Source organism: Anastrepha obliqua, chromosome 5 (genome assembly GCF_027943255.1).
Source record: "Anastrepha obliqua isolate idAnaObli1 chromosome 5, idAnaObli1_1.0, whole genome shotgun sequence".
Taxonomy (NCBI): Eukaryota; Metazoa; Arthropoda; class Insecta; order Diptera; family Tephritidae; genus Anastrepha; species Anastrepha obliqua.
In genome coordinates, this window is record NC_072896.1 from 70,270,558 (window position 1) to 70,294,307 (window position 23,750).

Here is a 23,750-nt window from a genome sequence, read left to right on the forward strand (position 1 = left end):
TTACAGAGTGGTCATCTCACAGGAAAAGTCTCCCCCCGCAGTGCTATTGTTTGCATAACTTTTTATATTCTTGATAGGGTTCATTTTTTGGTAGTGAAAGGGTTAATATAAATATATTAAATATGTCAATGTTTCAAGTTATGGCCGTTAAATGGTTAACGTTTTTTGGTTTTGAATATGTGAATTTTTTTTATTGGCTCTTAAAGTATTAATTTAGATAAATTAAAAGTATTTATGTTTGAGTGATGGTCGCGAAAGTTTTACCTTTTTATAATACTGAATGGGTTTTTTGTGGTCGTAAAGGAGTTAGTTTAAACAAAATAAACATATTTACGCTTGTAGTGAATGGGTAAATTTTTTTTTGTCGTGTTATTTTAAATAAACTAAATATGCTTATGCTTGTAATGATGGTCGTCAAAATGTAATATTTCTTAGTCGTAAATGGATAAATTATTATAGTTTTTTGGTTTAGTCGTGAAGTGGTTAATTAAATTTTGTTACTAGAATTATTCTTCTTTATACAACTCTTACAGTTTTTGTGGCCTTTGTAGCAGTTGATAATTTTACACAAAACCACTGTGCGTAGTTAATATTATATTAACATTAGATTATGATCGAAAAATCAAAATATTAAAAAAATCGTTTTTGCCTATTAAATGAAAATTATCTATGAAATAAATATATACTTTTCATTTCATATTGTTCATATCGGGCTCGAGTTAAAATGTAAACTTATTTCAGCACATTCTTCACTAAAATAGTAACAATTTGATGGGTTTGAGTTTGCTTGGGCTTAGAGGATACGGCAAAATGTACTGAAATTAACTTAAACAATTCTAAGCGACACTTTTTCAGAGCTAGGTTAACTCTGCTTTCCAGCTAAACTAAGTTTAAAAGACTCAATTTTGCAGGCTTAAACTCAACTTAAAAATTCACCACAGTTAAACTAACTCTGGAAAACTGGACCTACCATAAGTGCTTTCTCGTAAGAGTTTCAATAAGCCTTTTGTTCTTAAAAAATCGTTAAACTGCTATGCCGAAGGAAGCCAGACCCACCCTAATAATATATAATATTTTTAAAATACATACGTTTCAACAACAGTAAAATAAAATTTTGTATGTGACATGTATTTTCACATACATACATTTTATAACAGTAATATAATTTCTTTGAAGTTAAATAAAGTTTTGAATATTTGTCAAGTATTTCGTTTAATAGGATTTTGTTATTTTTTTTTTGTGAATTTGTAACTATTCGCATACTTTGCAGCTGTGCATGTAAGGAGTTGTGTGCTTTTCTATCGATTTTATCAATTTTCTAATGTTTTAAGTGTCATTTAAAACAAATTTGATATCATTTTCTGAGCAAATAGTTCTCAGAATTGTTATTGTTTTACTCTTTCCTTTTTTTCTTGTTAATTTTTTTATTTTTATTTTAATATATGTAGTTGTTGTTGTATGCCATTTAGTTTTATGCATTCTTTCGTACTTTGGTTGCAGTAATTTGTAAGTGATTTGAATTTATCTAAAGAAAAATAGTCACCATGTCAACAAAATTAGGTTAGTTCTCACGAATGTTTGGTTTTGACTTTTAATGATTTGCTGATATTTTCTATTATTACTTTCCCAATCTATTCCACCATTGCACTGCCTGATTTTGCTGCCTTACTCATTTTTCTATCGAACTTCGCTATTTATGTATATGTTATTACATTTTTTTACTATTTATTTTGACTACTTCTCTGCTATTAAATCCGCCGCCACTTCCTACTGTGGCTGATAGGGTTGTTGGTAGTTTTGCTGTGTTGTGTATGCCGGCTGCTGGTATTGTTGGTCATAGCTTGGCATTTGTGACGGTTGTTGTTGCTGTTGCGTGTAATCATACGTCCCATACATGTTGGCATCAGCTGTGGGCTCAGGCACTGCGCTCTCCTCTGGTATGGTGCCCGTCATGGCGGCGAAGGGATTGTTAGCCACGTGACCAGTCGCACCATAATTGATGGCATTCGGTTTTTGCATTTGACTCTGCTCGGTGTATTGAGGGAGTGCACCCTTTTTTTGTTGAAAAACAAAATGAAAAATAGAACAAGATAAAAATACGTATAATGGAAATGCATTAAATGGCAATTCCAATGAAAAAACTACAAGAAAAGGTTAATGCATCTTTTGTTGTGACAAAATGCTTTTTTTCAGTTCGTTTTCAATGGAAAGTAATGAAAATGATTTATTTATTTTTATGCATTTAATGTTGCTATGGCATGTCAATTTGTATTTATAACGGTAGTTGCATTAAAATCCAAAATAACGATTTTTTTCAAACTTACGAATGACGTCTCTTTGGTATAACCAGCCTGGCTGGGATCTTCAGCAATAGCGCCCATTGGTGGCGCCCACACTTGCTTCTCTTCATGTACTGGCTCGGCCCAGGGTTGCAGTTCGCCAGAAGCAAAGATGCCATAAAAAGTGCAGCCGATTAAATGGACGCAAGAGGCAAGAGTGAAAACGGTGGTCCAACAGCCATGAGGCTAAAGTAAGGAGAATTGGCACTTTAATATTGGTATGGATTTTTGAGTATTAAAAAAAAACGTAAGTATGCAATTGGAGCCGTTTTCTCATGATTGAGTATTAATAAAGGATCTTTCAAATGACGCGCCTAGATGTTGTTTTAAAATAAAATATGTAAAACTTCAGATTCTTTCAGGTTTAACTTTTTTTTTTTCAAAATTCGGCGCTAAGTAAAATTCGAAAAACAGTCGATTGATGAATACGTAATTGTTGAGAATGGCGAGATATCGATGTTGAATTTTGAAGGTTGTTCAGCAACACATTGAGCTACAGCAGCAAAATTCTCAATGAACGTCTAGTTTTTGGCGTTCCGGTCGCTTTTCTATCCTTTTCAAAGAATCAGTTTCTTCAAATTTTTTCACCAACCTTTGATCCCAAGAATTTTGCGATATGTTGTCCTTGGCGATCGACCATATTCATAATAGGTTAGGGTAGGTTAGCCTGGTTGGCAATAAGCCGCGCATAGACCTTTTGGTCCCTAGCAATACCAGATGGAGACCGACCTCTATGAATACCTGAAGTAGACATCATGTAGGATGTCAGCGCTTTTGGCGAATCTAAGTAGGGCTGGGAGCTCCGCTTTTAAGACGTCTTCCAGACCCTCAAACAGTGGGGCTCTCAGGCATTTTAGTCGCGTTTTTAATAATGCCGGACAAACGCACAGAAGGTGTTCTAAAGTCTCCTCAGCATCCTCTCTGCATTTTCTGCATTTGTCCGTGTTAGCAATCCCTATCTTGTACGCATATGCAGCCAATAGATTGTGGCCTGTTAGCATACCTATGATAGTTCTGCATTCCTTTCGCGAGAGCGTAAGTACGAATGGAGTCAGTTTTTTGTCGTTAGTTCTACACATGACTTTTGCTGTTTTGCATGTGGTCAAGTTAGTCCACCTAGCTTCCACTTTCCTTTTCATGTGGTCGTCCATTTCGTTGTATATTGTGTTTAGCGGTTTTGGTATGTCGTTCTCTTGCTCCGTCGAACATTTTTGGACTTAATACAATATGAGCTTATTGCTCTTATTGCTGCTTGACTGTCCACGTATATATTAATAGTTGAGTTCTTTCTTGTTCTAGAGTAGGCTAGCTCCGCGGCCTTCCCCACAGCAAAAACTTCCGCTTGGAAAATAATGTTGTGGTCTGGCAGCTTGATAGGCTGCCTTATTCCTAGTTTTGAGCATATTCATAATAAGTTTCAATAAATTTTATGCGTTGTTCTATCCTGTTAATTGTATACCTGTCTACCAAACAAATGTGAAAGACAACATAAAAAGGTACTATCTAGGAATTATTCACTCCTGACATCTTGGCGTCAATGTAGAAAGACTCTTTATGTAAATTAAAGCTGACTTTGCTCCCACGTATTTTTTTTTTTTTTACTCAGAAGCATCAGTAGAGTACACAGACACCGGAACAAGAAAGTTCGTTTTCTTTTTAACAAATTACGCACCCTAATACTTATCCTTTATATACTTGACTACTTACATCTCTGTCAATCAATCCATCGAGCGCATAGGGCACAATTATACCAGCCAAAGTGCCAATACCGTTCGAGAGACCCATCAAAATACTGGCATAGCGCGGTGCAATATCCAAGTGATTTACATTGTAGCCCGAAATGGCAAACCCGCTGAAGGCAACGCCACAAGTGAGAGCAAACATGGCGCCAGTCTGAAAAATAAAAAACAAAATAAAAATTGGAAATCCACAATAACCATCAAGCAAACTTACCGCCGTGTCGGAATGCGCCACAAATAGAAAGAATAATCCCTCCATACCGAACCCGCCACAATTAAAGAGTTTTCTCACATTTGTTGTAGACATAATACCGTTTTTACGCAAATGATCAGCCAACATGCCACCAAATGGCACTATAGTCGTCATAATCAAGTGAGGCAGCGAACCGATAAAACCCGCCTCTTCCACCTGAAAACCGAATTTATTTTTCAAGAAGGACGACTGGAAGAGCACTAGCAAATAAAAGTTCCAAGAACGACAAAAATTTGCAACAATAATGGCATAAACAGGCATGGAGCGCATCATTTCACGCCAGGGTGTGGTGCTCAACGAAGGCATTGAGGGCTGCATAGAAGTCTCACCCAAAGACTTCTCGATATACTTCAGTTCGGGTATGCTGATGGCAGGATGTTTGCGCGGATTCTCAAAGCAGAGCCACAACCAAAAGATGTACCTTGTATGAGAAGAAATGATAAGTGATAAGTGATTGTTTTTATATAACGAGTATTATCTATTAATCTTCGAATTTCGAAGTGCCTACCATGTAATGCCGAACGTGCCGTAAGCGTAGAAAGGCGCCTGATAGCCAATCGCATCGGCGAGCAGACCAGACATCGGAAGACCCACTACAACACCCGCATATGAACCGCTGAATGCTAATGTGGCAAGACGTGAACGCTCCATGGGTGGCGCCCAAAATCTCCAAATGCCATGGCAAGCCGGATAGGTGACACCCTGTTGAGGGTTAGTGGCCAAAGAAAATGGAAAAATAATTTGCATTTGTATTGTAAAGAAGATGGCATTAATGGTCATACAAGAGACAGTTTATACAAGAAAATTTCGTTAGCACAGAGAAATCACGCAAGTAAATTATACAGCACATTTATTACTTTTCCTGCTTTTGTTATTTTTGTATTTTTATTTTCATATGATTTGCAGAAAAAATCAGTGGAGGCAGGAAACGCCGGATTTACAGATGACGAAGCTTTGATAAACGCTTCAAAAAAATAGAAATCAAATAAAAATATATAAGAAAATAAAATAAAAATAATATAAAAGGAAAAATAGAGTTACTCATCAAAAGCTGGCAAAGGATATAGCTGTAGCAACCCTTGGCGCCCGAAAGCAGATTACAGCATGTTTTCATTTTGGCAGCAACAAAACAAGCGCATTAATAATACGCACAGGAGCTTATACATATGTATGTATGTGTTCTCGCACATACACTTATACATATGCTTGTCGCATTTACAATATAGAAAGTATAATACGTGCAATTCAAATACTTTCATATGATTCAATTTCATTTTGAATGCCTCTAAATCATACGCCTGATGGGCCATACGCAGGCAGGCAAATTCAAGTGGCTTTGATCTGCTTAAGGCAAATCGAATTTCATTCAAAAAGTAGCATTTCATTTTTAGGAATATGTGACAAACATTACTATGTATAAGTGTGTATATGTCATATTTTCTTTCATAAATTGACTGACCCTTTTTCTACACAGCTTATTTCAAAGCTTTTATATACGCTCACCTCGAATAGTCCCTGCGTTACACGCACACCTATTAACACATAACCATGGCACAGAGCCATCACCAGCGGCACTAACAAATGCAATGTTGCCGAGCATACAATAGACAATCCGAAGATTTTATTAGCCGGAAATCTCGACGCTATGAAACCACCCGGTATTTGTGTAATCAAATAGCCCCAAAAGAATGACGAATCCACATGGCTCTCCACGGCGACACTCCAATTCATGAACTTCGTCTGAAATAAATAGATTATTATATAATAGCTATGTTATTATGAAATGCATAAAAGCATATTTTTTAATAGTATTGAAGATAATATACATCCATAGTAGTATATCTAAACACAGTCTGCCTAGTGAAAGCGTGACTGGCGAAATTCAAACTTTGAGCTCCGTTATAAAAAAAATTAAATGCTGCGAACAGGCGTATCCCTTGCGCAATACGCGTTATGCAATTTGTTAGTTTGGTGAGAAATTTAAAAAAGCGTAGATTGCTTTTACAAAATGAGTTGTCACCAAAAACGTCAAGTACACCTGCAGCAAAATATTTGAAGAAATCGAAGGCGTTCATAAATAAATGTGTGACGGTATACCGAAGTTAAAAACGTTGACGACTTCTCCGCCCCGGCCCAAAAAAAAAACAAAAACGAAAATATCTCTACAAGTCAAGATCAAAAGGTTATTAATTTGTTTGTGATAAAGCCGACCTTATCGCTGCTGAACCAGTTTTAAGGAAAAGTAGTATTAATGTTCCAAAGACACGATGCGGAGACGTACAGAACGTGCAGGAGAGTACAAATTCAGAAGCACACTGAAAAAACCGCTCCTCTCATTATCTTATATTAAAAAAACTATATATTTTATTGAAAACATTGCGTATAAAAAATATTATAAGCCCATGTAAAGCAGAATCGAATCGGTCGAATAGTTTGCAAGTTACGGCGGTCACGCAGCAGACTGTATATTATAAACTAAAGTCGTAAATACGTATGTAATATATATATTAACTCGCACCAAATATACAATTAATTTTAAGTACTTTTTTTCTATAAAAGTTTTTCTATAAAGTGTTTACTATCAGTCAGCATAAATCAAATTTGCCATTTATCACCCTGATCAACCACCAGGTTTGCCAATTACCACCCAGAATAACCGCCAGGTGGCGCTCAAAGTCAATTTCAGTTTCAGTTCTGTTTTGTTTTTTTTTTTTGTTAGGTTGCCACATCTGTGATTAACATTCCTACCAAAATTTGTTTGTCATTGCTTGACATTTGTAAAAGCTACGATGTTTTGAGTAAATTTACCTATTCACGTGTTTTCGATTTTTTACAGTTTTAGAAATAGATTTGAATTTACAACAACGAGTTTGTATAAAATTTTCCGTAAAAAATTGATTCAATGATGCGGAAACCTTAGTAATGTTGGGAAATTGTATGACGCACGTAATGGCAGGCCGTCGACATCGAGAACTTATGAAAATATCAATGAAGTAAAAGTAGAGTGGACCAACAACTGCAAATTAACCATCATGCGCTGTGTTGCTTCCAAATTGGTCACTAAGGACCTGAATGCAAAAAACGGAACAAGTTGAGATCGCCAAAGACAGCATTTGCAAGGCTGAATCCGACTCAACATTCATCAAACGCATTATTACTAGAGACGAGGCGTTAGTTTAAGAGTACGACACTCAATCCATACATCAGGCGAGTGAGTGAAGAGCTCCGAATGAACCAAGATCAACAACTCTGTCAATTTATTTCAAAAGAAAGCGTTGTCATAGTTTTTATGGATTACAACGGTATTGTACACCGTTTGTTAGCGGATCAGACACCTAATAAAGGCAACTACACATTTGTGCGTTATGAGATGTTTACGTGAAGCAATTCGTCAAAAAAGAAATGATTGGTGGGAAAACATCTCGTAGGTTTTGCAACGTAATAACGCACCGTCGCACAGTGCCATCATTATTCGTGAATCTTTGGCCAAGATCCATACGAATACCATCCAGCAGCCATCGAATTTGCTTGCGATTTTTTTCTGTTTGATCGAGCCAAAAAACCACTACGGAGAACTCGTTGAAGCAAGTATGGCAAAAGCGAATACGGCTCTGATGTAAATACCGAAAATATACAAGTAGTTCCAGAAACGTTTCGAAAGCTGAATCATCTATTTAGAGACCTTTTTTATTAATGGAATGTCTGATTACTATTAAAAATTTAAAAACAAAAGGAACATTGTAAAGGCGTGTACGCTTGCCGCAAAAGGCGAAAGTGTATACGGCTGATTTATTATTATGTTGCTCACTACTCTATCGTATATTCTTGGCCTCAGTGGCAGAACAGCGGATGCCGGGTATTTGCTATATCTATATGAAAAAAACTAATATTGTGTCATTATTTATCGTTAATGGTAATCTATTTCATAAACTGCTGACAATTGTAACACATTCCAATTAAAAATCATATCTGGTAGTTTTAGGCCAATGCAGTTTCTTTACTCATATTTTTGCAGTACTAAAATACTTTTACGGATTAATATTATGTATGTGTAGAAAAGAACTACCATAGTCGTAACCTAGGTCAGGTTCTTGTTTGGTATAAAAGTAGCCTCGAATTTCATGTATATAATCTCTATGACTAAAACTTAAGCGCTTTCGTACCCGCTTCAACTGCATCATTGCATTGAAATTTTCTTTGCTCCTGGGAATGTATTTCAGAATAATGTGTTTGGGGAAGTATTTACTAAGGTTGTGTGGTAAAGCCATACTTCGTATTGGTTTTCTAAGAGAAAAATGAATATTTTTTTGCTAAGGGGGAAAACAAAAAAAAAATAGGATGAAGATGAATCTAGTCTTTCTCGCAATGAAAATCTCTCAAGCCTTGAATCTCTTATACGCTTTTACTTATTATTAATAATAGTGCGCCCAAAGAACTGCAGAACTGCAGAAGACAGCGGACTACCGGCCATGCTCTTTATATAAAGCAGCCAGAATCTGATAAGGTACATGCAAAATTTGCCCAAACCAATGGTTGCTTGCCGCTCGGAATTTAACTGTGCTCTGCCCAAGCTGCACAAAGAATGATCCTGCGATATGCGACTATTATCACAGAATCAATATTTTGAATTTTGCGTCTAGTTACTAACTAGCCTTCACCGTCAATAAGCAGATTTGGCCTTGCAGGTGGGATTTTATGCCTGATAAATCTACTATCAACAATAACAGAGTGATTCAATGCTGATGTAGTTCTTTAATAAAAAATGTTTTTGAGATGCTAATTTTTTTTTTTAGGCAATTGGTACTGCAAGCTTTGGCGAACTTTGTCATGACTTATTACGCGCATTGCGCAAGCATTGAGGCACATTTTCGCCTAAACGGCAAAACTACCGCACTTGTGGTGATGAAGACCTACGTGTCTTGCTACTTGCCACACAGGAGATGAAACTATGACCCTATTGCCAACAAAATTCCCAAGGCGCATTCTCATGGAGCAACGAGATCTTGCGATCGCCAACATTGAGCTGCTTTCTGTGGCGTTGAGTGAAAAATATAGTCCATGTCAACAAGCATAACACGATGAATATGAACTATGGAATGAATAGACAATTGAGCATTAAATTCCTTTCTCGACGAACAAAACTTTCATTTTATAGGCCACTTAACATACTCATTCCCTTTCGTAACGCAGACGCCTCGGCAATGGGCACATCCCATGAGGAGACCCTAAAGATTAACCCTAAATTTTAAGAAAAAAGAGCTCAGGATTTTATTGGGTGCAAATACTTATAAAAAGCAGAAATCAAACATCTATACTAATATTATAAAGAGGAAAACTTTGTTTGTTTGTTTGTTACGAATAGGCTCAAAAACTACTGGACCGATTTTAAAAATTCTTTCACCATTCGAAAGCTACATCATCCACGAGTAACATGGATTATATTTTATTTTGGAAATAGGGCTCGAGATATAGGTCAAAACGTGGACCCGGGTAACCTTCGGATGTGTATGTACAATATGGGCATCAAATGGAAGCTGTTGGTGAATGCTTTAGTCCAGAGTATTTTTCATGCCGCTCTGTGACTGGGGTCTCGAGATATAGGTCGAAACGTGGACCCGGGTAACCTTTGGTTGTGTATGTACAATATGGGTATCAAATGGAAGCTGTTGTTGAATGCTTTAGTCCAGAGTATTTTTCATGCCGCTCTGTGACTGGGGTCTCGAGATATAGGTCAAAACGTGGACCCGGGTAACCTTTGGTTGTGTATGTACAATATGGGTATCAAATGAAAGCTGTTGATAAGTGCTTTAATACGGGGTAATTTTCATACCTATTGATGACTAGGGTCTCGAAATATATGCCAAAACGTGGACTCGCCGTGTCTTTGAACCGAATTAAACCAAACTTACACACATTGTTAAGTAGGTATTGAAGATGATTTCCGTATAGTTTGAATACCTATTGGTAGATAGGGTCCCGAAATATAGGTCAAAACGTGGACCCGGGTAACCTTCGGACGTGTATGTACAATATGGGTATCAAATGAAAGCTGTTGGTGACTACTTTAGTACAAAGTATTTTTCATGCCGCTACGTGACTGGGGTCTCGAGATATAGGTCAAAACGTGGACCCGGGTAACCTTTGGTTGTGTATGTACAATATGGGTATCAAATGAAAGCTGTTGATAAGTGCTTTCATACGGGGTAATTTTCATACCTATTGATGACTAGGGTCTCGAAATATATGCCAAAACGTGGACTCGCCGTGTCTTTGAACCGAATTAAACCAAACTTACACACATTGTTAAGTAGGTATTGAAGATGATTTCCGTATAGTTTGAATACCTATTGGTAGATAGGGTCCCGAGATATAGGTCAAAACGTGGACCCGGGTAACCTTCGGACGTGTATGTACAATATGGGTATCAAATGAAAGCTGTTGGTGACTACTTTAGTACAAAGTATTTTTCATGCCGCTACGTGACTGGGGTCTCGAGATATAGGTCAAAACGTGGACCCGGGTAACCTTTAGTTGTGTATGTACAATATGGGTATCAAATGAAAGCTGTTGATAAGTGCTTTAATACGGGGTAATTTTCATACCTATTGATGACTAGGGTCTCGAAATATATGCCAAAACGTGGACCCGCCGTGTCTTTGCACCGAATTAAACCAAACTTACACACATTGTTAAGTAAGTATTGAAAATGGGTTTCGTAAAGTGTGGTTGTAATTCGGAGCACTGGCAACGGGTACATCGTTCTTTTGAACCAGCCATAATGTCGCTTACTTTTTTAACGCTTGGGGCGGAACTGAACTGTCAAATTGACAGTGTGAGTTACAATGTGTCAATATTTCTTTCTGATTTGGATGCCATAAGGAAAAAGTAAGTGCAACATGTAAAAATTGTTTGTGAATTTTTTTGGAGTGGATTTTGGAACAGTGAATAATTTCTTACGAAATTTGAGAATTTAATGTGAAATCCGAATGAAATTATGTGTTCGTGGAAAAAAAATTTTTTTCGTTTTTTTTTTTTTGAAAAATATAAATGGATAATGGTTAAAAAAGCTCCAATGCTTAATAAAACATATAAATTGAAACGAAAAATTCATGGATGATCATATGCGTTGATTTGAAATTTAAAAACAATCTTCTTTTTTCCTGATTTTCAATTTATATTTTATATTTACTCAAAAGCAAATAGAAAAACAAAAAATATTGTTAATGCCAAAGCGCTTGAATAAAGAATAAAGAAATAAATAATATGAAAAGCATATATTTTCTGTTCTAAACCATATCTATTCTATTTTAGTGTGCCCAGCGAAGGGGGCCGGGTTTGCTAGTTTTTAATAAAATGAATAATACAAATAAGCCGAAGGTCCTGGCAGCCAGAGCTTCAGTATTTAAGTGGAATAATTATTTATAATTGTTTTTCTTTTAAATAAATAAATAAAAAAAAATAATACAAAAAGTAAATGATATAATAATAAGTTTACTTCATCGCGACAAGGTCTTCATTTGTACGTTTAAAAACTTCCTTTGAAATTATTGCAAATGAACATTATTAACGCAATTGCTAAGACATCTCTAATTCTCTAATACTCGTAGTCCACAAGTAAATAATTTTTTTAATTATATTTTACGCATACGAACATAAAATTTCTAAACATTTTTGCTTCTCTGTTTAATAAAATGTGTATAAAGCACCTACTGCCGTTCTATTTGTCTCGTCAAACATTCATCTATGAAAAAATGTATCCATTAGCAGCTGCATCAATAGAACTCGCAACAACAATACAGACTGCTGATTCAAACAAGAATAACAAAAAAACTCGACGCATTCAGGCACTCGGCATTGAAATTCAAATATTGGGTAGTCTAAATGGTTCGTTTGCAACTGCTCATGGCGACCAATAACTAAAAAATCAAAAGAAAAACTTTATGGAATTTGGATACTTAAGAGATTATCATATTGATAGGGAATCAAACATCCATCACAAGAAGTTTCAACCATTTAAATGGATTAAAATACTCTCTGCTGTATAGGTGACGTATGAGTCAAAAGTGAAGAATTAAATGAGCCGAATTCAAGCCTGGGAAATGCTGCTGAAATGTAAACAAGCGCACCACCTGGGGATGACTGCTGATGAAAAGGGAATCAAATGTGAAAATTGGTTTAAATGGAAAAAAAAAAAGAGTAGTACGTTTTGAGCCGCTTTGGGCAGGCCAATCAATTCATTCTGATCTCTATTATTAACTATTGATGAAATGAGATAAGATCTTAATACACATCAATTAAGAATAAACACTTGTTTTATTCTAGAAATTACGGAAATCCTTTTTTTAAATAAAAAATAATATTGTAAAATATGATTTTTGTTTTAATTGTAATAAATATTATTTCTTAAAGTTTTTTTTTTTTTTTGGATATGTTTAAATTTCAAAGAAGTTTAATCATAAAACGCTAAAGGAGTCACCCAGGCCGTCAAGTGTATACTGGCTTTATATTAAAAAGAAATTATTCTGATCGAATTCTGATTCGTCCAAGGATTGCTACCTTAGCTAACCAACCCTGTTTAGTCACGTGAATCTAATCTCTCATAATGTGTACCATATATATATATATATACATATAATTGGTGCTTACACCCATTGCTGAATGGTTGGACGAGCTCCTCCTGCTATTTCTAGTGTGCGTCTTTCTGTTTTCGCACAAATGGAAGGACCTATAGTTTTATGCCGCCTCCGAACGAGAATCGATTTTTTTATGAATAGCTTTTTCATAGTAGAAATACACTCCAAGGTTGCCATTATCTGCCGAAGGGCGACGGCTATTAAGAGAAACTGTTTATATCATTTGGTAATGGTTGAATGGTAGTCACACATTAGCCCATTCGGTTATGGCGATCGACGTGTATCTGTTTAAAAAAAAATTCAACTTTTTAAGGCTATACTATTAATATTTTCTGGATTGTAAGAAATTTATTATAGGTCTAGTTCTGTTCTAGTTAGTTGATCCATTCGTTTCTGCAATCACCTCCTCGTTTGAATAAAATCTTCTCCCCTGGAGAATAGGAGGATTCAAAATGAGTTGGAACCCTATTTCCATTAATTTTGCGAGCACAACTGCTGTGGTGGGAGCTGGTGCGTTGTCGTGATGGAAAACGAAAATAACTCGACTTCTTCGATTCAAATGAATGCAAAACACAAAGAAATGGGCCAATCTGGCTGAAACTTAGTGTATGTTCTTCCAAGGGACTCCATTAATTAAACATAACCTTGATAGACGTCAGTAGTGCTATCTCTCTGACTTTGAACAGAGTTTCCAAACGACCCACGTATTTTTAAGAGATTCAACAAGATAACATCAAAATATAAGGGCTGCCTTCACTTAAGGAAAGAGACAAATTTAGGCTCTATTGTGATACCATTAATTTAATTTAATATATAATATATATTTTTTTAATTCACGATTTGCCGCGGCGCCTCCGTGCAGCTCATAAATATCCGTAAACTTTGAACTCGTTGTCGTCGGATAGATATTGTAAGCTTAAATTAGAATTTGAAAAGTAGGTCCACAATTTCTGAATATAAACTTTTTATTCTTACTTTTTTTATAGAAGAGGAATCCGGCCGCCAGAAAAGGGTTTTAAGAAGAATCGTTTGTAAAGGTTGGCTCTGCCACCGCCAATTTGGCGTTAGAATAATAAAAAATAATAGCTTTTCTTGTTTTAACTCTTTTAAAATAAATCATCAACTTTAGGCTTTTTGTACTACTTAGTGCAGTCGTTCAGCGACTCTCTCAGCGATTTGGAAGGAATCAGCTAATTAGCTGGCGTAACCGAGGTCTTGAAAGCGGTGTTTCGTTGCCATCTGAACAATGACTGATTAGACGAGAGTGTGAATATGTGTGAATTCAGCTGCCAAGTACCCGGTAATGTAGCTCACAATTTACTTGCTCTCACAATTTTGCTTCGGATAGCCAAACTCTGATAGATTAGATTGAGAAAAAATGTATTCAATTAGAATTCAATAGAGTGTTATTAGAACTCAATAGATCTTGAAAATATACCGGGAGCGCTTAAAAATCGCTTAGAATTCTATAAAAATCGATCTAAAAAATGTCAAAGCATCAACGATTAAAATGGCACATATTTTATGCAATAAATTTGATCGAAAACACATAAAAACAATATTTTAGCTTTTCTCAAATTTATTACCGAACTTTTTTGGACTCCCCAATATACATAAATGTAAATACCTATATAAATATGAAACCACAATGCACATTTGCAACAAATGATGCGGAATCATAAGGGCTAAGTGCATAGCAACAATGACATGGAAAAAGTTGCGAAATGAGTAACAAAAGGAATAGAAGAAGAAGAAATGGAGGAGAGTGCGGTGAAAGAAACGGAAAATAAGTGCAAAAACATCCTGTTGCTGTTGCAAAAGTTGGCGCCAGCCGAAAGTCCAAATGAAGCCCTCAAGGCATTATTAACGAGCGTGACGGAATTACGCCCATAACCGCCAAACGAATCTAAAAACATTTACAAAACGTACAAATAAAAAAAATATGCATAATCATGGGAGAGAAGAGGGTGAAAAATCTAAAATTCACAATTTGAATTGTGAGATATGAAGCTTCGAATGTGAAATGGGAAACACGAGGTAGATGCTAGTATAAGAAAAGTTGTCGGCTTACAAATAAAATGCTTTGAATTCCAGCATGTCGATTTTGAGGACGTGACTTTAGCCTTCGGCATGTTTGGCATATATCAAAAATTAATTGACAGATATTCATGGCACTCATATGGTTTTACAAATTAGTTAAATTTCAGCTGCCTAACAATGATATCGCACTCATTAATAGTGCATACATATGAACATACTCCCATATACATCTATAAGTACATATTTACATATATAGATAGAGTATTGCTCAGATAATTGTTAACGCAGTACACAAATATCGTGGTTGGTCTCCTTGCCGCGGGGATGGAGCTTAAATGAAGGCTAAATTCCATTTAGGAATTTAACCTGTCATGAACTAAGAGGGAAGCTCCGTATGGGGACTGGTCGAACACCCTTACGCGAAACGGCGTGTGCGATGCTCGTCCAATCATCTATACGGAGAGTACCGTACCAACACATTCCCAAGTCAAGGTGTGCTTGGAATCGTGCCGAGGACTGAATGGTGCAGGGAATTAAAACATGTGCATCGCGAACGGAGTTTTCCCTCTCGAATACCTGGCCGCCTTCGAGAGTAACTGTGGCCTTACCGTGGTAAGGGGCGCTGCCGCGGGGGATCCCATTACTTCCCCTTAATACTCGTGGGTTGTGGAGCTTGACACAGTCAGGCGAAGCAACCGTAAGAAACAGATGATAAAGAATTCACAACAAAACGAAAAAAACAAAAAATTCGTGCCGCGCTGCGACACAATACTATCCTCCGAGGAGGATACCCTGCTGGCCTCCAGCCAAGATACGGCTGAGTCAGCAAAGAGTAAGGGAAGTACCAGCCATAGCACACCCTTACCAAGCAAGGAACAACAACAACAAAAAGTTCTACCACAAACATCGCAAAAGGCGGCAGGCGGCACTCAGAGCGAGAGTCAGGCCGCAAGAAAACACAAATCCGAGGGTGCCCTCATGAAGTCTCGCTACACGAAGGCGAGGTTCATTCTAAGCAAAATTGCCAAAAATGAACTCGCTGGAGCGACTGACGAGCGCGACGCGGCTGACAAATTAAAATACCAGCAGGTGGTTAAGAAGTACGAAGACTTCTTATCCAACAAACCTAAATAGGACAATAAGAAAAAAGGCGATGCGATGAAGAGAAACAGGTCACAGGACGTGATCGATCAGGCACCGAAGAGACCTAAGGTGTCCAGCAACACAAAGCAACGACCGTTCAGTGAGGTGGTTAAGGATAACCTCCTCTATGCACTAATCGACGAGACCACAAACACTGGCAAAGTGGTCATGCAGAAGTGGGGGCAAGTGGAGGCCAAACTGTCCAAGCTCGTGCTAGACAAGCATGTGGTTGGAGCACAGGGCGGAACCCTCCTTTCCTTCGATTCTGCAGGAGTACTTCGCGGCTGTAGGGTTATCACGTGTGACGACGACTGGTCAAGGGTTGTCCTAGAAAAGTGTGTTGCTGAGATCAGCAGCACACTGGAAGGCTTAAAACTTAAGCTCGTTCCGACTAAGGACATCCCTTGCCCTCCTCGCGCTCGCATTTGGCTATCGGTGATGGACTTGAGCCGTGCAGAAGTGCTGAAATACCTGAAGTTGGTGGGCGACTACCATTCGGAATTCACAGAGAGAACGTTGGTTCGAATCTCGGTGAAAACACCAAAATTAAGAAAAACTTTTTTCTAATAGCGGTCGCCCCTTGGCAGGCAATGTCAAACCTCCGAGTGTATTTCTGCCATGAAAAAGCTCCTCACAAAAATATCTGCCGTTCGGAGTCGGCTTGAAAATGTAGGTCCCTCCATTTGGGGAACAACATCAAGACTCACACCACAAATACGAGGAGGAACTCGGCCAAACACCCAAAAAGGGTGTACGCGCCAATTATAGGTATATATATGTATATATATGTATAATATCCAGACACGGTTGTACTTCATTCCACACTACCTCATTTGACTTAAAAGTTCCACAGTGCAACATAATTAAAAAAATATTAATCCCTAGGAGCTCATTTTTCTGATAGGTTATAAAATTAAAATATATATTAAGACTCTTTTATCTACAGAAAAAGTACAATGTTTATAGTTTTGCTTATAAAACAAAAACTATAAAGCGAGTTTCAAGTTCTATAGCTTAAATTATACGCAAAGACCTAAACAACACTTTAGAGTAAGAATAATGATAACTTTAAAAGTTTTATATGATTTTAGAAATGCTTTTTGCTATAATATCTCAGAATTTCATATACAATGAGAACTATAAAATTTGAGGTGGGATGAAATGAAAAAAGAAATATTGATACAAATATTTTAAAATACCTACCATAAAAATACTATAAGGCCCCAGGGATTACACATTTTCTTCATTCTGTTGCACTGTGTTATTACTTTTTATAATCTCGTTTGGAGTATTGAGTGCTTGAAGTTATCATTTTCCATACTAGATTGCAAATGAAAATGTGTTAATAAATGAAATAAATAATTGGCACATACACTTCAGTTGTAAGCCCACTCCGAACGGCAGAGGAGCTTTATCAAAGCATAAATACACTCGGAGGTTTACCACTGCCTGCCGAGCTTTTACCGCTTTTTATTCATTTTGGTGTTTCACCGAGATTCGAACTTACGTTCTCTCTGAATTCCGAAAGGTAGTCACGCACCAACCCATTCGGCTACGGCGGCCGACATATACAATATGAATAAAAAATATACTTTTGAGCGTATTTATATCTATGTAATTTGACAAATCTCTACAATGGTAACTTTTATCTGAGCATTACTATATATTCATATATGTATGTATGTGTTTAATGTTATTGAATTTCATCTTTGATATTCCCTTGGTTTTACTCACATGATTCTGTTCGCCTTTCAGCTTCGCCGCCGACATATTGCAACGCATACCAAAGGATATCATAAATCCCACACACGCCATCACCGCAATCGTGTAACGTGCCGGCAAACAAGGACACTCCGCTTTACAATATTTATCGATCTTTCGTAATGGCGGGCGTTCGATTTCCTCAAATGAGGCTGGCGAATCGGGTCTATCGTCATCGTACCGAATGCCACCGCCTGGTCCATCGCCAATCTTCTCACCATCCTCCATTTCCTCATAGCCACCATAGCCGCCATGATGGTTTTTCGAGATCTCAAATTTTTCGATGTTCGGTTTAATGCTGGAAATAAGAAAAGCAAATGAAAAAAGAGAGTGGGATGAGTCGAGCTGTTAATTATTTTAAAGTAAATAGTTAGTAAAAGTTAGGTTAGCTTATTCTGGCTGGCCGAAGCTACGCAGAGACCAGTTTAGTCTATGGCGATACCTGGTCAGAGTCCTAATTAGCGAAAGTATGCCAAGAAGTAGCTGACATTTTTTTTAATGAGAATTGCGATCTAGCATCTAGCTACCAAATTTCGACATAAAAAATTTAAATTGATTTAAATATAATATAATATAATAGGTAATTCTACTGAAATAGTTGAAATATTGACATAAAGACCTATAAATAGGATTAAGTCGATACTCGCTTATCAAAATTACGGAAAACGTCGGCCCACTAGACAACCAAAGAAAGAAGAGCCTTCTTCCGTTCGTCAGAGCCGTGGAAAAAATAGATTTCTGCGGCTTCGCTTTTTTCGTCCTCATGGCAGCTGTGCTCCAATTAAGCAGCGACCAGTAATAGTCCAGTAGCATGACCAAGGGAAGAGTGGTTGAGAAGATAAAATCTCCTCGATTTTATGCCAAATTTTCATCATCTGTTGCTTTTATAAGTCAGTTCTGAGACAGTGTTGACAAGAAATTAACGGTACGTCCTGATTATGAGAAGTATTGATGTTGGAGAGTCAGCTTCGTTTCCTTTATAATTTGTCTGCTACCCAGTTACCTTGTTTATTTGTAATGACTGGGTCCCATACCTTTTGCTCATATAGAGTTTATCTACATCGTTCTCAATGAGGTTTTTGCAACAGTCCAGTGATGTAACGACAGTTTTACACACATTGTAAATAGTGATTGATTGCGGATTGAGAGATACTTTCAGAAATAGAGAATGTTTAATTTGGCGAGAAGACAGCTTGAAAAATACAACATAGCCCTGCAGCCGAAAACTAAGGTTAAATAAGAGGTTAAGTAAGTGTACGAGTGCAACACTTCGCCGGTGCTAATGACTGTAAAGTTAGCTCGTAGGTGCATACTAAATTGCAGCCCTCGCCGTTCTTGGAGACGATTTGTGCGGAGAAGATATTCCCGTAATTCAAAGGCGATGTTGAATAGTCTGAATGTCGTAAATTCGTTTAACAGTCGTTGAGAATATTTGAAAAGCTAACAGACAGTATTTTGTTGGCATATGATACTATGTCCTGGATACCTTAGTAAGCCTAGTCTTGCCTACAATTACCAACTGACGTCCTCCAGACTGCAACTGCATAGAATAGTACCATTAACCACAAAATCTTTGTGCAAAGACTTTGTAAGTCACAGAAAATAAAAAAATATATCGCATTTAAATACAGGGTCCGGCACTCGAAGTGTAACCAATTAAATAAACCATAAATTTTATTCACTTCAAAGTAAAAAATGTGTGAAAATAATACAAAATTAAGAATCAAAGCAAAAGTAACTCGATATGATCACCTTTTGCCTTGGTTATGGCTTTGAGACGGTCCAGAAACGAATCGAAAGCTGCCCGAATGTGACTTTCAGGTATTTTAGCCCACTCGCAGACAATGGTTTCCTTCAGCGCCTCGAGACTGGTGAATCTTCTAGTTCGGACCTTGCTCTCCAAAATGTCTCAAAGAGAAAAATCCATCGAATTCGTGTCTGGTGAATTTGGAGAGCCATTTGGTGGACGTTATGAAGTTTAGAATGTTGTTTTTAAGCCATTCTTGATTCACTCGAGCTTTGTGAGATGGTGTTGAGTCCTGTTGAAAAGTCCTTGGTCTGCCACTGAAACGTTTGTCTACCCCGCTAATATATGAAAACGATTGAAGAGCACCCATCTGCGGTTACAGAGGCGGGGTGCTGTGGCGGGTGCTGCCTCCTGGTGGCAATCGGTGACTTCAGTTCTCGTATGAACGGTTGTCAAAATAAATCACATCGTTTTTGGAGTTTACGAATTGCTAAATTTTAAAAATTTTCTCGTCAGAAAACACAATGTTCGAAAATTTACCGCTTTCGGCTCTCAAGTCTGACTTATTGCTGCTTTGGTGTGAGATCATGCGCCTTGTGGATCTTGTAGTATTTGACTTTGAGATAATTTTTCACTATGCGGCGGATGCTACGGTCAGATATTTTCAGTTCTTCCACCATTTGATTGGCACTTTCGCTCAAGTCGCTTCTTCAAATATAATGCAAACAGATTATTACATTTGAAATCCATTTTCTTTTTTCGCGGCAAAAATGATTCCGCGCGCTTGTAAACAATACTCTGGACTATCATTTAGCCAACTAACAGGTAGGTGACGCCCGTGCGGATGGGTTATGATGGGTTAAAATGTTTTAAAAAATCATTCCTTTACTATATGCACCTTAATTACACATTTTTCTCCGATATGCATTTTAGCTCTGTTTTTCCTTTATTCTAAAAACACTTAGGCAAAATATTGCAAATTTAAAATGGTCATTTGAGCAAAGAATGCAAAAGAATTTTGAGATTTTACTATATGGGACTAGATCTTTCATCCCGACTTGTAGTCATTGCGCCCACAGGCAATGACCCTCAAGATGTTTCAATGATATAAAGAACAAATAGTAAGGAGGGTTATCTTATCGAAGACTTTGAAAAAATTAATATTCCCTGAAAAGGCTACAGTGAGTTTCGATTGCCCAGCAACAAAACCATGCTGACTTCTGAAGCTTAAAAGTGCTTTTTTCCTTTAAGTATCCTCTAAAAAGTTTGGAGATAGTCGAGAGCTTAGAGATAGGCCTATAACTAGTGACGCCATTCTTTATTCCACTTTTGAAGATACATAGGTGCTTCTTTCCAATCTTCAACGAAAATTCCTGTACGAAGTCCATCAACATCCGGCTAAGTGGATTGCTTGAAACCACTAACATCATTAATTATATTTGAAGAAGTAATCAAAATTTAAAGCTGTGGGTTGATTATATTCGGAGAAAGAGTAATACAAAGAATAAAAAATACTGACTTCATAACAAAAAAAATTCGATGTAAAGAATTCGCATATAAATCGTTTACATCAAGCGGTGAGTTAACAATTTTTTTACGAAGTAAACCACCGGTAGGACACCAAAGCAGTGTTAATAGATTTAATGACGTACCAGAAGGCCTTAACGCTCGATTTGATTTTCAATTCCGCTCTAAGAGTATAGCTTCTATATAAAAATTGATTTAGATAGCTCATTTTCTTCAAAAAATGCTGATACTTATTGAAAAAGTTAGGTTCTTACATTTTATATACTATTTACAAAACTTCTTTTCGTTTGATTTTTAATTTCCCGTAAGGTAGCATAAGGGCTTAAACAGCTTTTTATTAATTTATTTAATTTTAATTTTAATTTAATTTAATTTTATTTTATTCATATTGAATAACATTTAGTAACTTCATTTTGTAATTAACCCCAAGCTCTCCTTTTAAAAAATGTATCTAAAAAATTCATGTCGATATCAATTAAACAGTATTAGATGCAAATATGTATATCTAGATATTTTTTTATGGATTAGGACACTCTTGCAGCAAATGAGCGAAGTGTGTTAGAAGAAGAAATTATTTCTCTTATAGCCATTACTCATTTTTTTCTTATTTATTATTTTCTAATCAAAAATTCTCCCACACCTTGATTATGACATTCGCTGACAAATGCTGGTCATTCCCAAAGGCCATATAAATTACACCATAATGGCCAACTGGCCATACCAGATCCGTGAAGCCACTAAAATACCTGTTGATTGGAAGCTTTCAACGTAATTGAGCAATAAAATCTGAGAAATGCGAAAACATGTGGAAAACGCATCACAAACCCACATTGTCTACATCCACACACACCGCAGAGAACTTATCGGCAAAAGTGCGATACCGGCAATCAGCGGCCAATATGGAAGCATCCACCCACCACCAATAATAACAACACCAGGTTGAGAAAGCGATTATTGTTGTTTACCACAGTGGCTAGCCAGCCAAGGCAAACCGAACTCCCAAAGGAGCTGACAGCAGCAACGGCAAGTAAATAAGTGAGTGTGAATTTGTTGCAGGCAAACAAATCAGATTGTATTTCTCAATTGCTGGGGTCGAATAAGGGTGGATGGTGTTGGTGGATTTTTTCTTAACTCACTTGCTCCGGTGTATGTATGTTGCGTAAGAACTGAAACATACGTGTCCAATTGGAATAAAATTCAATTTTATTAAGTGCGTATCAATACTAGGGAATAGTTTTACACGTATGTTGTTATTTTGGTTGTTTTCTTGTAATCCTCAAGCTTCTTTGGCCTCATCTCGATCATTGAGTTCTCTATCTCTTAAATGTAGTGATTTCCTTAATACCATAAAAATTAGTGCTTGGTATCGGTCAATATTTTTTCGATTATTTATCATTTGGTGTAGTAGGTCTTGAGGGTAATGGAGATGACCGGATTATAACAATTTACGGTTGTGTTAAATGCTTCATAATACTGAAGAAATTCATCAGGTGGGTAAATCTAAAATAAATTAATTCCACAAGTTTAGTAAAACAGGGAGAGCCTAGATGCCTATATCTCAGCCTCAAGAGATCAACACAGCTGACTAGAAGGGGCTAAGATACGGCCACTTCACCGTCCAGTGGGCTACTGTAGAAAATACTCAAACTAATAGTAATAATAATAATAATAATAAACAAATCTCACTGCGTGGATACCTAAAGGACAATGTCCGGTAAGCATACGCACAAAATTCGAGAGCGTAGGCCTTGATAACCCTAGAAATTTCCTCCGTGACAAGAAGAAACTCGCGGCTTTGTAATATACCTTGCTGTACTTGCCCAGCGCTCACATGTTTCAGAGTTACCCCAATCCTCTCATTTCACACAGAAACCATCTCGCAGATCCCCTGCCTATCTATCTCATCCACAGTTTCCCGTACTCGCCCTATTAGTAGGTGCCCATATTAGCCTAATATAAAAGTATTCGGTTGCAATCGAAAGGGAAGTTAGGCATTCCCCTACAACTTTCGAGCGAACCAACATCGGTCCCAAGGCTCTACACTGACACTAGTTAAACAAGCAACTGCTTCTTTCATTGCGGCTACATCCACTTAAAATACATTGCAGTCGTCCGGTAGCCTGAATTTAGGATTGATAGGGAACCCCTCGTAGAATATTCTTTCTCCAATGTATACCTATAAATGCCTAAATCGTATCTTCGTGAAAATTGGAAAGCTTGACATTAGGTGTTGAAATGATTCCAACTTACCAGCTTTCATACATCTACTGTTCAAGTGACCTGAATTTATTGTCACAGTGTTCATATGCATTTCAAACCTAGACCCTGACAACTAATGTTATTTGCAACTTTATTCTCCTACAAAAGTCTCTCAACTGTCGCTTAAGGAACTCTTTTCTGTAAGTCAATGCTTTCGCCCAGAGCTCCCTGAGCTGGCGGCAGGCATCTTTATCTATCAGCCATGGCAGAAAGAACAGATTCTTAAGTACATCCGAAAAAAGAACTTTGGGAAACTCATCTCCCGAAATTCGTTCGAAATTTAGCGCTTTGAAAAAGCTAGTATTTAGA

At 37.1% G+C, this 23,750-nt stretch overlaps 1 protein-coding gene across 1 annotated transcript in view; it reads right to left on the minus strand.

Annotated features, from left to right (window-relative positions):
- Positions 1-1,746: 1,746 nt before the first annotated feature.
- The window catches only part of LOC129248039 (vesicular glutamate transporter 1), a 35,783-nt gene continuing 13,779 nt past the window's right edge, over positions 1,747-23,750 (minus strand). The window contains exons 2-8 of the mRNA XM_054887449.1: positions 17,882-18,206; positions 5,835-6,071; positions 4,840-5,033; positions 4,293-4,752; positions 4,047-4,232; positions 2,325-2,525; positions 1,747-2,052 (exon numbers count right to left, since the gene is read on the minus strand). Coding sequence (XP_054743424.1) covers positions 1,768-2,052; positions 2,325-2,525; positions 4,047-4,232; positions 4,293-4,752; positions 4,840-5,033; positions 5,835-6,071; positions 17,882-18,206 — 1,888 coding nt within the window. The 3' untranslated portion in view covers positions 1,747-1,767. The remainder of the gene's footprint in view (positions 2,053-2,324; positions 2,526-4,046; positions 4,233-4,292; positions 4,753-4,839; positions 5,034-5,834; positions 6,072-17,881; positions 18,207-23,750) is intronic.